Genomic DNA, 12250 nt, shown 5'->3' with positions numbered 1-12250 from the left:
TCTAGTTGTGGAGGACGCTGCTTCACTGGCCCAAGTTGGCACCATCATTGCGCTCTTCCCAGGCGAGGCAGATCAGTCGCCGGCTTCTGGACGGCCTCTCACTGCGGCTGCTGGCCGCTCATGCTGGCTGCTGGCCGCTCACGCTGGCTGCCGGCTACATACAGTAGCCCATGGCAACCCACTGCCACAGGGGCTGCAGCCTACGCCGTCGCCGTCGCCGGCGACTCACTCACGGCACCCCAGCTCCAGGTTGAGCTGTTGTTCAGCATCTTAGCTGCAGAGGGCAGTGTCACTGGCCCTCATGTGGGATCCGAACCGGGGCCCTCTGGCATCCCAAGCGAGTTCCCAACCATCGCGCCACTCGGCCGGCCCCATGAACAAGTTTTTATATGGACATGTTTTCAGTTCTGTTAGGTATATACATAGGAATGGAATTGTTGGGTCAGATGGTAACTCTTTGTCATCTATTTTATTTTTAGTCAATTTCAAACCTAGAAGCAGCCATCCATCAATGAGAAAATATTTTTTCCTTCCTGACTTGCTTGAAAATTGATTTTTTCTTTATTCTGAGCAATAACAAAGTAAGGAGAATTGGAAGAGCTCAGTGTTGCTGGTGGCAAGGAAAGAGAGTTGTGGGTAGTAGTCAATGCTGTCATTCTGCAAAGAACTAGAGACAGATGGATGAGTTTAGGGTATTGGGTTTTACAGTTTAGGAGCTTTTATTAGTGACCTTCAAGGATAAAGAGTTTCAGTTGAAGTGATGAGGGCATTAACAGATTGGAAGTGGTGATGAAAGAGAACTTTGTGAGCCTAGGAAATAGATGTAGTGAGTGTTCAAGAAGACAAGGAATGTGCCATTGTTGGCTTGAAATCATAGGGCCTTGAAAAGGCATGTTGTAGTCTTAAGAGAAAGATTAACAATACAAAAGAAATAAGGGGTATTGATAGAATGAAATCCAGAGCACATAGATATAACTGGAATCAACAGCTATCCTTAGAAAAGATGATCTTTCTCTAAGATGGGAGGAATGCTAAAGCTATATTTTAAGGTAAAAAGGAGGCAAATTAAAAGAACTTGTATTAAATTGCATCCATTCATTCACTAAGCTAACATATTCGATACTAAGCACAAGGAATGCAAAGGTAAATAGAATATGGTCCTTGCTCAGCATTTACCATGTTGTTACAAATAGTATATATAAATAGCTGTCAATACCATTTGATCGTGAGTTGTTTAAAGATAAGAGTCGTGTCTTGATTCATTTTTATAACCTTGGGGCTAGCCTAGTTGCATTTGGCCAGTGACACCAGATGTAAAAGAAAGATTAAATAAAATAAAGACTATTTTGTCTATTGGATTTAGAATTATTTGATGACAAGAAAGAGAGAGAAAAACATTTGTGTGTTTTTCTCACCAGTGGCATGGTGGGGCAAAAAGCCAGTTTGTAGTGGATTGGGAGAACCTATTTATAAATGCCAAAGTTTTGGGTTTTTTTTAAAGATTTTATTGGGGAATTGGGGGAGGGGAACAGCACTGGGGAATTGGGGGAAGGGGAACAGACAAGTTGCTGTCGTTTTGTTCTTCAGTCTAGTTGTGGAGGACGTTGCTTCACTGGCCCAAGTTGGCACCATCATTGCGCTCTTCCTGGGTGAGGCAGATCAGTCGCCGGCTTCTGGACAGCTGGCCGCTGGCTACACAGGGTAGCTTATGGCAACCTACTGCAGCAGGGGACTGCAGCCTACGCCATCACCTCATGGCAACCCAGCTCCAGGTTGAGCTGTTGTTCAGCATCTTAGCTGTAGAGGGCAGTGTCACTGGCCCTCATATGTGGGATCCAAACCGGGGCCCTCTGGCATCCCAAGCCAGTTCTTAACCAATGCGCCACTCGGCCAGCCCTGAAAAGCTACATTTTAGAAAGCTTACTCATTTGCAGGGTGGAATATAAAATAGAGGGTAGATGATAATGATGTGAGTATTCTATTGGGTTGTCGGAAAAGTCATGACGCACAATATTTTTTCTATTTCGTTGCAAAAATGCGTCATGACTTTTCCGACAACACAATATTTATTTGGAGGTGTAGGAAAACCATCTAGCCCTTTAATATTAAATTGATACAGTGTTGGCAATGAAAGAGAATGCGGGGGCAGCAATGAATATGAATCCCTGAGAGAAGGTGAATTTTGATGAGGGGAGTGTTAGTTATAAGGTCTGTCTCCACCACTCGTCACATGTTGATTCTTATCAACATGTATAACTGGTTTGATTTTTATATTAATGGGTCTTTTAGGCTTCATCTTTGGAGGCTGCTCTTATATTCCAAATAAGACATTTTGGAAGCTTGGTCTAAGGCAGCAATGATTTAAAAAAAAATAACAATATATACACACAAGAACAAAAGAAACACATGAGTGGTAGAATTGACAGAGCATGTGTTTTTAAGGAGGGAGAATATGACACTCAAATTTCTAACTGGTGACTGGTAGTTATTATCAAGAAGAAACACATTATTTTGGAGGAAACAGGAGAAAATTAATTCAGATGGAAGCATGCTGAATTGAAGATACCTGTGGTCCATCCAGATATTTTCAGTAGGTAGTTAGAAATATTTGAGAGAAGCCTGGAAATACTAATTTGAGTGTTAATAGGAGTTATAATAGGTAAAGCTATGACAATTTATGAGATCACCTAGTGAGACTGGATGGTGGAAGAAAAGGACACGATATTAGGGGGGCTCAAATCAGCAGAAACAGTGAGCTGAGGGAAAGATTCAGGGAAAGTGGTGGAAATGGCTTATATAGATTTCTTTTTTTGTGGAGCTTTGCTGGAAAGGGAAATGGGCACACTGAAAAAGTGAAAGATAACAGGCCTTCAGTGAGTTCTCAGTGAGCCACTGTTTGGAGAGTGATGAAACATGTGCACTTGGGAATTTGATAGATTCATGAATTAGAAATTAATGCTGCCTTTCTTCAATTGTGAGGTGCATGATTTTACCTATGAGAAAGCGGGGAAAGTGGTAGTGTTTAAAATCATTATAAAGTGGTACTTATTTTGGGAAGGCAGGGATGACATTATTAAGGTTTTAATCAAAGCAGTTGAGAGGAGTTACCACAGTTCACCATTATTAATGTGTTGGAATACTGTAGCATGCTCAAGATCAGACAACCCCAAATAAAGATTGCCTGTTTTTTCAAGGAAAGGAGTAAGACCTCCAGTTCTTTATCCAGTTTGAATATATACGCTTCAGGATATAGCTAACAGCCAGACGATTTACAGTATATTTATATAATACTTATGGTATCATATAGTACATTATATATTGTATAGTATACATATAGTACAGTACCTTTTTTGTACTTAAGAGTATATTAATATATACTATTTCCACATGTAGTTCATAATACATTTCTTTTTCAACCATTTCCACTCATCATTCATTTATTTCTAGAGGTACTTTTAAAGACATGTAGCCCTATTTTCTGGAGCACATCATTTTCATTTCTGTTCTTTGAAACTTAGCAATTATTGACTCCATGTGTGGTGCTGAAAGTTTTCTTTCAATGCCACATTTATTTGTATAACATGAGGTCATTGAAGTTTGGTTTTTTTTTACTCTTTTCTGTTGGTATGTATTTGATCTCTATACCATAACTACTTACTGTGTTGCTTTTTTCTTCATATGAGTGACACTGACCATTTTTATATATATGTTTAAGAGTCATTAATATTTTCTTGCCTCTGAATTCTGTTCATGTCCTTTGACAATTTTTATTTTGGGTGGTTTGATTTGCAGAATCTCAATTTTAGGAGCAAATTGGCCCTTTGCAATTAATTTATTTTACCATGCCTGATTACCTCATTTGTGAATTTTATCTGTAAAACCTTGATGTTTACTTCTTTTTTTATATAACTGCTATATAACTTTTCCTGAAAAACTGTAATTAAGGTTACACTGAAGACCAAGTTTCTTGCAACCAAAAAGATAAAAATACTGGTGAAATTTAACTACAGGATATAAGGCCTTATTTTATTATTTTTTTAAAATTTAGAGTAGTAGTATTTTAACATAGTTTTGGGCTCTGTGGATAAGGTTTGAAATTTAATTTATTTAGGTAATATTGAACACCTAATTTTTAATTTGATAGAGGTGTAATGTTGACTAAATTTGAGTTGTTACCTTCTCCTTGTTTCAAATATAGGGTGAGCATGGACAATCTTGTGCCAAAATGCTTGTGAATCGAGCACTAGGCCGCTGGAGGCAGCGTATGCTTCGTGCAGATAATACTAGTGCCATAGTAATCTGCATCTCTCCAGGAGTGGGCAGTCAGGGGAATTTCACCGATGAGGATGAGCTCTATCTGAACCTGACGGATAGCCCTTCCTATAATAGTCAAGAAGCCTGCCTGATGACTGCTTCCCCAAGTTCTACGCCACCACTCAAGGTATAGAGTTCTATAGTATTTAAGTTGTTTTAATAGAATTTCTTTGGTTAGTGTTATCTGAAAACAGTTTTCAGATTCCTTATATAATAGGATTTTGGATTTGAACTAGGTTCAAGAAAGTGATGAGTCTTTGTCACATAACTAATTGCCAGTGAGACATTTTCACATCAGTACATCCTAATTTGAATGCCAACTGTGGCCCCTTAAGAATATTAATAATACTGGAACTTATTGATCCCCTTCTGACACTATGAACATTTGTAATCATTTAAAAGTTTGTGAAGCAGTTTCATATATATTTCATTTGAACCTCATAAACCAGAAAGGTAAATAGTACAGTTCTTATTCCATTTTATAGATAATAAGATACAGAAATTAAACAGTTTGAATAAGATCATACAGAATCAAAATTGAACTGGACCTTAGAGTATCAAATCTTAGAACTGGTTGTCTCTTAACATGGATAAGAAACATCATTCCTATTTCTTGTTCATGTTAATATTGGATGAGTTTGAGATATGCTGTGAAATAAAATGGTACCATATTTTCATTTCTGATTTTATGCCATTTTTTTCTACTAAAAATTAATAATACTAATAACTGCTTTCATATACCTGGCCTTCTAAGAATGTGCTTTCATAAGAATGACCATTAAAATGGGAAATACAGTGAAACTTTATGCCATGTAGTCAGGCAGTCTTCTGAAGTTTTCAAAGCTAACAGTACAAAGAATTTAATTAATTTTGGGTATTGTGATCCTATACTCAGTACTTGGAAATTTACTGTTACTTCTTTTTTTTGTTTGTTTTACTTATACAGAGGGTGCCAAAAAAATGTATAAAAATGTTAAGAAAGGAAAACTGTATTAAAATTGTAATACTCAATATATACCAATAACAAAAGATGAATACAAGTCATGTTTGACTTTTGCAATTATAAGAGGTGCTCAAAGTGGTTACTTACCATCAGCGTCCAGACACTTCTGATTACAGTGAATTACTGCTTGAGCACTGTTCACCAACGTGTCCACTTGTATACATTTTTTGGCACCCCCGTAATATATATGTATATATATATTTTTTCCCTTACATGAACTTTTCACTTAGAAATTGAAAAATTAATATTTTATATTTATTTTCTTAAAAGAATTTTTTGTCAAAGCTTTCTTTTTTTTGAAAACCCTTGAATAATAATGCAGATTAAAACCTTTAAACGTCTCTTCATGCTGAGAGTTATGAAGGAGCTCTTGTTCATTTGAGAATTTGCCTATTTCTGAATTTGAATGTATTCATTACTTTCCTGTTCCCTAATGTATTTGTATTTGAATAACTGACTTTTAGGCAGAATAGAGAAGGAGTAATTAAGGCAGTGGTAAGGAGAAGGGGACAGAGGATATTTTGATAGGAATAAATATTCTTTTTTTTTTTTTTTTTTTTTTTTTTTTTTTAAGCTGAGCCATCCTGCTACCTGTTGGCAGCTCAGCTCGGGACGGGATTCCAACCAGCGACCCTGTTGCTCAGAGCTTGCATTCTTGAGCGAGCACTTAACCAACTGAGCCACTTGGCTGGCCCCATAGGAATAAATATTCTTAATATCCATCTCAAATAAAAATTATTGCAGTCTGCTGATTGGCATTAGTAAACTTGTACTTAGATTGCACATAAAATATGTTTTAAAGTTATTTCTAAAGTCCTGAGAAATAATGATACTACTACTACTACTACTAATAATAATAATACTAATAATACTAAAGTAAAGATAAGGAGGTTTATGTACGCACTAACTTATATGTAGATATGATTATTTGTTAACCAGTGGCCCCCACCCAAATATGGGAAATATTTAGAGCCATTCAGAATAATTAATATTGTTGGCTCTGACCTAACAAGTAAATAAAGGCTGTTTAATTTGTGCTTAAGAAATTGTGTTTTGTTTTGTTTTTAATCATAATTAACCATGGGTACCCACAAGTATTTCTGATTTATTTTATTATTATGATAATCCCATGTTTGGCAACATCTAGATAAATATAATGGCATTTTGGTTAAATTTTTTTAAGACTTACCCACATTTACATTAGGCATTTGAGACTAGGTTTTAGGTTTATCTATCTATAGGCATGTCAAATTCCGGTTACTCCTAAGGTAAATCAGCAGTCAGATCTGTTTCGAGAAGGGTTCGTAGAAATACCTCTGTTTAAGTGATATATTACAATGGCACACATTTCTTTCTCCATCCTTTCTTCAGGGCAAGACTAAATTTAGCTGTTTTTTACAACCCTAGACCTATAGAAAGGAGGAATGAAGAAGAGTCCTTTCATACTTAGTTTCATTTGTTAATCTAGGCACAATTTGTAATTAGTTGTTTAATGTTGGATTGATAGGTAGAGCAAGAAAGTTGATCTCTGAAGTAGAAACTTTTAAAGTATGTATTTTGAGTAGGTAATCTCTCAATATCACAAATGCTTTAGGAACATGTAAGAAGGCTTAGCAATACATGTAATTAGTCTGGGGTGAGTAGTCTTAAGCGGTCCAAACAATTGCCAGTGCTAACAGATGCAATGTATTCCCACAGAATGCCAATAAAAAGAAAAGGAAAAGGAAAAGTTCAAGGAGAAAGTGGGGGAAGAAAAGCCTGCGCGCCTGTTGTGTCAGAATAATAATCTGTGAATTTAAAAAGACACAGCACAACAGAAATTACAATAAATTGTGTTAACTCTGAAGTCGTCCTATTGTTTTTCTTTTGTAAAAGAATTCCATCTAACGTCTAACTTTGTTATACAAAACAGAGCAATATATTCTGTTCCTATAAATGGCTTGATTAGTACTGTTTTTCTTGTCACTAAATTAGTGGCATGATTATTTGGTATTAGGAAGCCTTCTGTCTATAGAACTTATCTGCTCCCTGGTCTTGTTGCAAATTCTTTTTCTATATTTAAGCAGAGTGAACTTTTTAAGCAGGTCAACAATTACGTATGACTAGATATAATTTTCTGTGATCAGCCAAAACATGCTTGTGACCAGGGTAGGCATTCTAATCAACCTAATGCAGAGGGCTAAACTCACATACAACTCTTGGTGTTGATATTATTGAAAGCCATATGTAAATACTCTAGAACAGAGACTGCCATGTTATTCTTTCTCAACACTGCTACTTTGAAATAAGGCTGCTGCCCACCATCTAGTCAATGTTAAGACAGATCCAAAGAATTGGGATTTCAATAAACTATGCAGTGTAAAATAAAAAAACCAATGACCCCAAAAAGAAAGAGTACATTTTTAGTAAAAAAATAGTAATCTATTTGGGCAGTACCTAATTAGGAACTAGAGTTTCTTGTCTCCAATCTCCATTGAACCTAAAGTCACTATATTTTTTTCAGTAAAGCAAGTTCATGTTTAATGGTTAGATTGAAATGCTATTAGATGACTTCAGTTTCTCTTTTCTTTTTAATTCTCGAAACATTAAAGGAAACACTCTTATAAATATGCTCTCACATAGCACTTTTTGGAAAGGTGTTTATTCCGAGGGAATTTTATATCAGAGGAAGACCAGATAATATGTCCTCACCATTCTACAAAAGGGTTTACTTGTTCTTTTGAGAATATATTAATATTTTAATAATTTTCATTTGATTAAGAGAGGACATGTTCGAGGGAAATGTTATATCCTTGGAGAGAGATAGTATTTATGCTTAAACTCTGTCCTTGAGAAACTATTGAGACAGTGATTTTATAAAGTATTATTATAGTGGAAGATGGGGTTTGCTAAGAACGTTCTTACCTGTCTGGAGATAGGAGGATCTTCTGAGCATATGCAGCTCTAGAGCATTACAGCTGAGGAGTGGTGCATATCTGAAACACCTGTGAAGCTTTTAAAAAACAATACTTCAAAGTTTCCATATGATTTTCATTTAGTTCTTTGAGTTGTTCCAGCCGTGTTCAGTAGGTTCCCATATGTCCTGCTTTTCTCAAATCACAAAACAGTGTCTAGTGTTGGGGAGATGGGTGCAAAGCAACAATCTGAGTTTCCTTATGACATAGTTGCTTTAATGTTGCACTTCACATCTTCCATACTAGTAATATTCAGAAATTAGACTATAGAAAGTAGGAAATAAGCCAAAAAAACCTTCAAATTTGTCATTTAGCCTAATGAAACTCCATCTCCCCAGCAGTTAAGGTGAATTCTGGGGCAAATTATTTCTTATTTGGTTTACCTTTTTGTTTTTCAGTCACTGGAGGAGGACCCGTGGCCGAGGCTGAACTCTAAGGACCATATACCCGCCCTTGTTCGTAGTAATGCCTTCTCAGAGAATTTTTTAGAAGTCCCAGCTGAGATAGCTCGAGGGAATGTTCAGGCTTCAGTCATACCCTCAAAAGATCCAGAACCACTTGAAGAAAATTGCACTAAAGCCCTGACTTTAAGGATACATGATTGTTTGAATAATAGCCTGTCAGTTGGCCTTGTGCCTACTAACTCAACAAACACCATCATGGACCAAAAAAATTTAAAGATGTCAACTCCAGGTCAGATGAAAGCCCAAGAAGTTGAAAGAACCCCTCCAGCAAACTTTAAAAGGACATTAGAAGAATCCAACTCTGGCCCTCTTGTGAAGAGGCATAAACGAAATGGTTTAAGTCGAAGTAGTAGTGCTCAGCCTGCAAGCCTCCCCACAACCTCGCAGCGAAAGAACTCTGTAAAACTTACCATGCGACGCAGACTTCGGGGCCAGAAGAAAATTGGAAACCCTTTACTTCACCAGCACAGAAAAACTGTTTGTGTTTGCTGAACTGTATCTGGAAAATATATATTTTTTCCAAATAAGATATAAGAGGGCTTTTTGAAGTTGGTGCTGAAGTTGAAATTTTTTAAAGGGACAAAATTAAAAATAGCATACAGTTTGACTTTTTGGAATTCAGCGATTTTACCCTGACCTTGTACTTGCTTGTATTATAAATGTGAATTTTGTAGATGTTAGAGTATAAGTTGCTGTAAAATGTGTGTAAATTTGTATCTTTCACACAAACTCAATCTCTTACTCTGTTACACAGTAAGTGTAACAACAGGGCTAAGGGTTAAACAAAAAATCAGAAAACTTATTAGATTTTAGAAATACATTTAAACTTTTAAAAATGCTTATTAAGAAATTTGTATAAGTCACTTGTGATGAAAACTACACTTTTTAAAGTAAATTATTAAGCAAACTGGAAAAGTGATGTATTTTCATAGTGACCTGTGTTCCACTTAATGTTTCTTAGAGACAACTAGTGTCTTTTAAAATTTATTTTTTATTTCTAATTTCATAATTCAGAACTAAATTTTTCATAGAAGCAGAAGTGTTGAACCATACTCAAGTAGCTGGGTATTAGTCTCTTTGTCCTAATTAAAATACTATGCAGTATCTTATTTTAATAGCATTTTTCTAAAACATTAATCATCAGATATGCTCACCAGATCTTTGGAGTAAAAAGAGATGTGTTTACCTAAAAAGATGCTTTTCTCAACCATCCTGCACATTCAGTGGCATTATTAGGTCTTAAAGTAGCTATCCTCTTCTAGTGTTTGCATAAAATATGTGGTGTTTTCCTTGCTATTCAATAACAAATGGTGCTGCTAAATTTCCAACATTTCTTAAATTATTTTATATATCGTACAGTTTTCATTGGTTATATGGATAGATGTTTGTTCATCTAATAAATCAGTGAACTGTTCATGATATTGCTGGAATTTTGTTGTTGGTTTTAATGATATATATTAATTTTCTGTTGTGCCATGATCATGCTTTTAGATTAACAACTTAAAATACATGTAATGTTCGTTTTTGCACTCTTGCACTCTTGACTGTAATATAATTTAGAATAATCGAAACAGGATAAATATCTAACAGTAAGAATATGGTTAAGTCAGTTAAGACTAATCAGCATTTGATGAACTATTATGTACGAGCAATTAAAAATGAATAAAATTGTACTTTGGTAATATAGAAAAATACTATAAAAAACTAATAGTAAAACGCTAAGCGTATGTCATTTTGGTGTAGTGAATTGTTCTACAATGAGAAATTTTTAAAATTTATTAACTTAGAACAAGACTGCTCATTGAGAAATTGAAGAGTTAATTCATGCATTCTACATTGATTGTGTACTTACAATATGCTAGGTACTGCACATTTGGAAACATTCAGTTTTCCATAAGAGGATTAAGAGAGAACTAGTGATCTGGGTAAACGTTAATTATGGTTAGTTTTTAAAAAGGATTTTTGGATACTGAAGAGATTTTTTTTCAGACCTTTCCAAGGTAGAGACATAGCAACTTGCAAACACTTTTGCAGTCAATTTATTGTAAAGAGTTTGTCCATCTTTCAGACTTGTGATACCATGTTAGCAGCACCTACTAGAAATTCAGCAAATCTGAATGTATATTAAAGAAAGGAAAATCCATTTAGCTATTTGTCACTTTTTCTGCCAATGGTTGTAAAGAAAATAATCCTGGGTCGGCTGAGTGGCTCAGTTGATTAAGAGTTGGCTTAAGAGTGCTAGCTCTGAGCAACAGGGCCGCCGGTTCGATTCCAACATGGGCCAGTGATGCTGTGTCTGAGCTGAGCTGCCAACAGGTGGCAGGATGGCTCAGCTGGTGTACAAGATTGCCTGTTTGATTGTGGGCTATGCCCACCCACAGCTAAAACTGAACTCAGCACCTTGAACTGAGCTGCTGCCCGGATGGCTCAGTGGATAGAGTGTGCGCTCTTAACAACAAGGCTGCTGGTTCGACCCCTGCCTGGGATGGTGGCTATGCCCATCAGCAACTAAGATTGAACACAGTACCTTGAGCTTAGAGGCCACGAGTTGCTTACGGGAAGCCAGATGGCGACTGGTGCCCTCCACAATGAAGACTGAAGAACAACGACTTGGCTGGTCCCTTCCCCTATTCCCCAATAAAATCTTTAAAAAAAAAAAAAGAAAACTATTATCTACGTGCAATTAAAGTTTCCATTTGATTAGAGTAATGGATTAAGTGATTTTATTTTTCAATCAGTTTTTTAATGTAAAAATGCTACAACATTGTTTCCTAGATCACAGTTTTGGTGCATTGGAGTCCATTTACATACTATATTAGTACCTATCTAATACTGGAAACATTTTTGGTTTTAAGACACATAGCTACAAATGCTAAAATTAGCATTTTTCTGTATGTGTTCCTAGGGCTGTGTTTAGGCCCATTCTTTAAGGAGTTGATGTTATGCAAGCACAAATGTTTTAATGTTTCTATTTTTATTAAGTTTTATTTGCTTATGTAACAGATCAGTAGTATAATGCCTAATGGAAAATTCATGATATATAAAATGGTACAGAATGAAAAAAAAACCCACCTCAGTCCCCAAGGCAGCCAACATTTCCCCCTTTTTTGTGTGTTCTTTCAGTGATAACCTTTTTGTTTGCAACTATAGGAGTACATGTGTTTATCTCTTAATCATATATCTTGATTTTTCCATATCAGTACATCACAGAGCCTTGTCATTCTTTAGTTTTCTAGAGTGTGGATATAAGTTATTTAAGTTTGCCATTACTTAATTATGTCCACTAAAAGGAAAACACTATTTCTTCCTTTATTCACACAATACTTATGACACCAGATGTGTGGATTTTCCCACACCAAGCTCTTCTCCAGTTTTCTGTACACACCAACTGGAAGTCCTACGATTCAGTTCTGACACTATCTACCTGGAGTTACTATCAGATCCCACAAATGAAGGGCTGGGTCTCACAAGAGTTCCCCCACTTCAGGCACCAATTGCAAGTCACACATTTTCAC

The 12250-nt window shown here is 36.0% G+C and overlaps 1 protein-coding gene and 1 long non-coding RNA gene across 4 annotated transcripts in view; one reads left to right on the top strand and one right to left on the bottom strand.

Annotated features, from left to right (window-relative positions):
* The window catches only part of PPM1D (protein phosphatase, Mg2+/Mn2+ dependent 1D), a 47246-nt gene extending 37084 nt beyond the window's left edge, over positions 1 to 10162 (top strand). Inside the window, exons 5-6 of one of the 2 annotated variants that reach the window (XM_019636760.1) lie at positions 4199 to 4441; positions 8670 to 10162. In XM_019636760.1, the coding sequence (XP_019492305.1) occupies positions 4199 to 4441; positions 8670 to 9227 (801 nt within the window). In that variant the 3' untranslated portion in view covers positions 9228 to 10162. The remainder of the gene's footprint in view (positions 1 to 4198; positions 4442 to 8669) is intronic. The other variant, XM_019636762.1, reaches the window with a different exon arrangement.
* LOC109379813 (uncharacterized) overlaps positions 1 to 11305 on the bottom strand; it is a 17019-nt gene extending 5714 nt beyond the window's left edge. The window contains exons 1-4 of one of the 2 annotated variants that reach the window (XR_002123279.1): positions 11263 to 11305; positions 9146 to 9234; positions 8222 to 8309; positions 1837 to 2993 (exon numbers count right to left, since the gene is read on the bottom strand). This is a non-coding gene — a long non-coding RNA (uncharacterized LOC109379813). Of the gene's footprint in view, positions 1 to 1836; positions 2994 to 8221; positions 8310 to 9145; positions 9235 to 11262 lie in introns of those variants that run through there. The other variant, XR_002123278.1, reaches the window with a different exon arrangement.
* Positions 11306 to 12250: the final 945 nt, after the last annotated feature.

This window comes from Hipposideros armiger, unplaced genomic scaffold (genome assembly GCF_001890085.2).
Source record: "Hipposideros armiger isolate ML-2016 unplaced genomic scaffold, ASM189008v1 scaffold_29, whole genome shotgun sequence".
NCBI classification, from domain to species: Eukaryota; Metazoa; Chordata; class Mammalia; order Chiroptera; family Hipposideridae; genus Hipposideros; species Hipposideros armiger.
The sequence above is the reverse complement of the archived record's forward strand: the minus strand, read 5'-3'. Positions and strand labels throughout refer to the sequence as shown.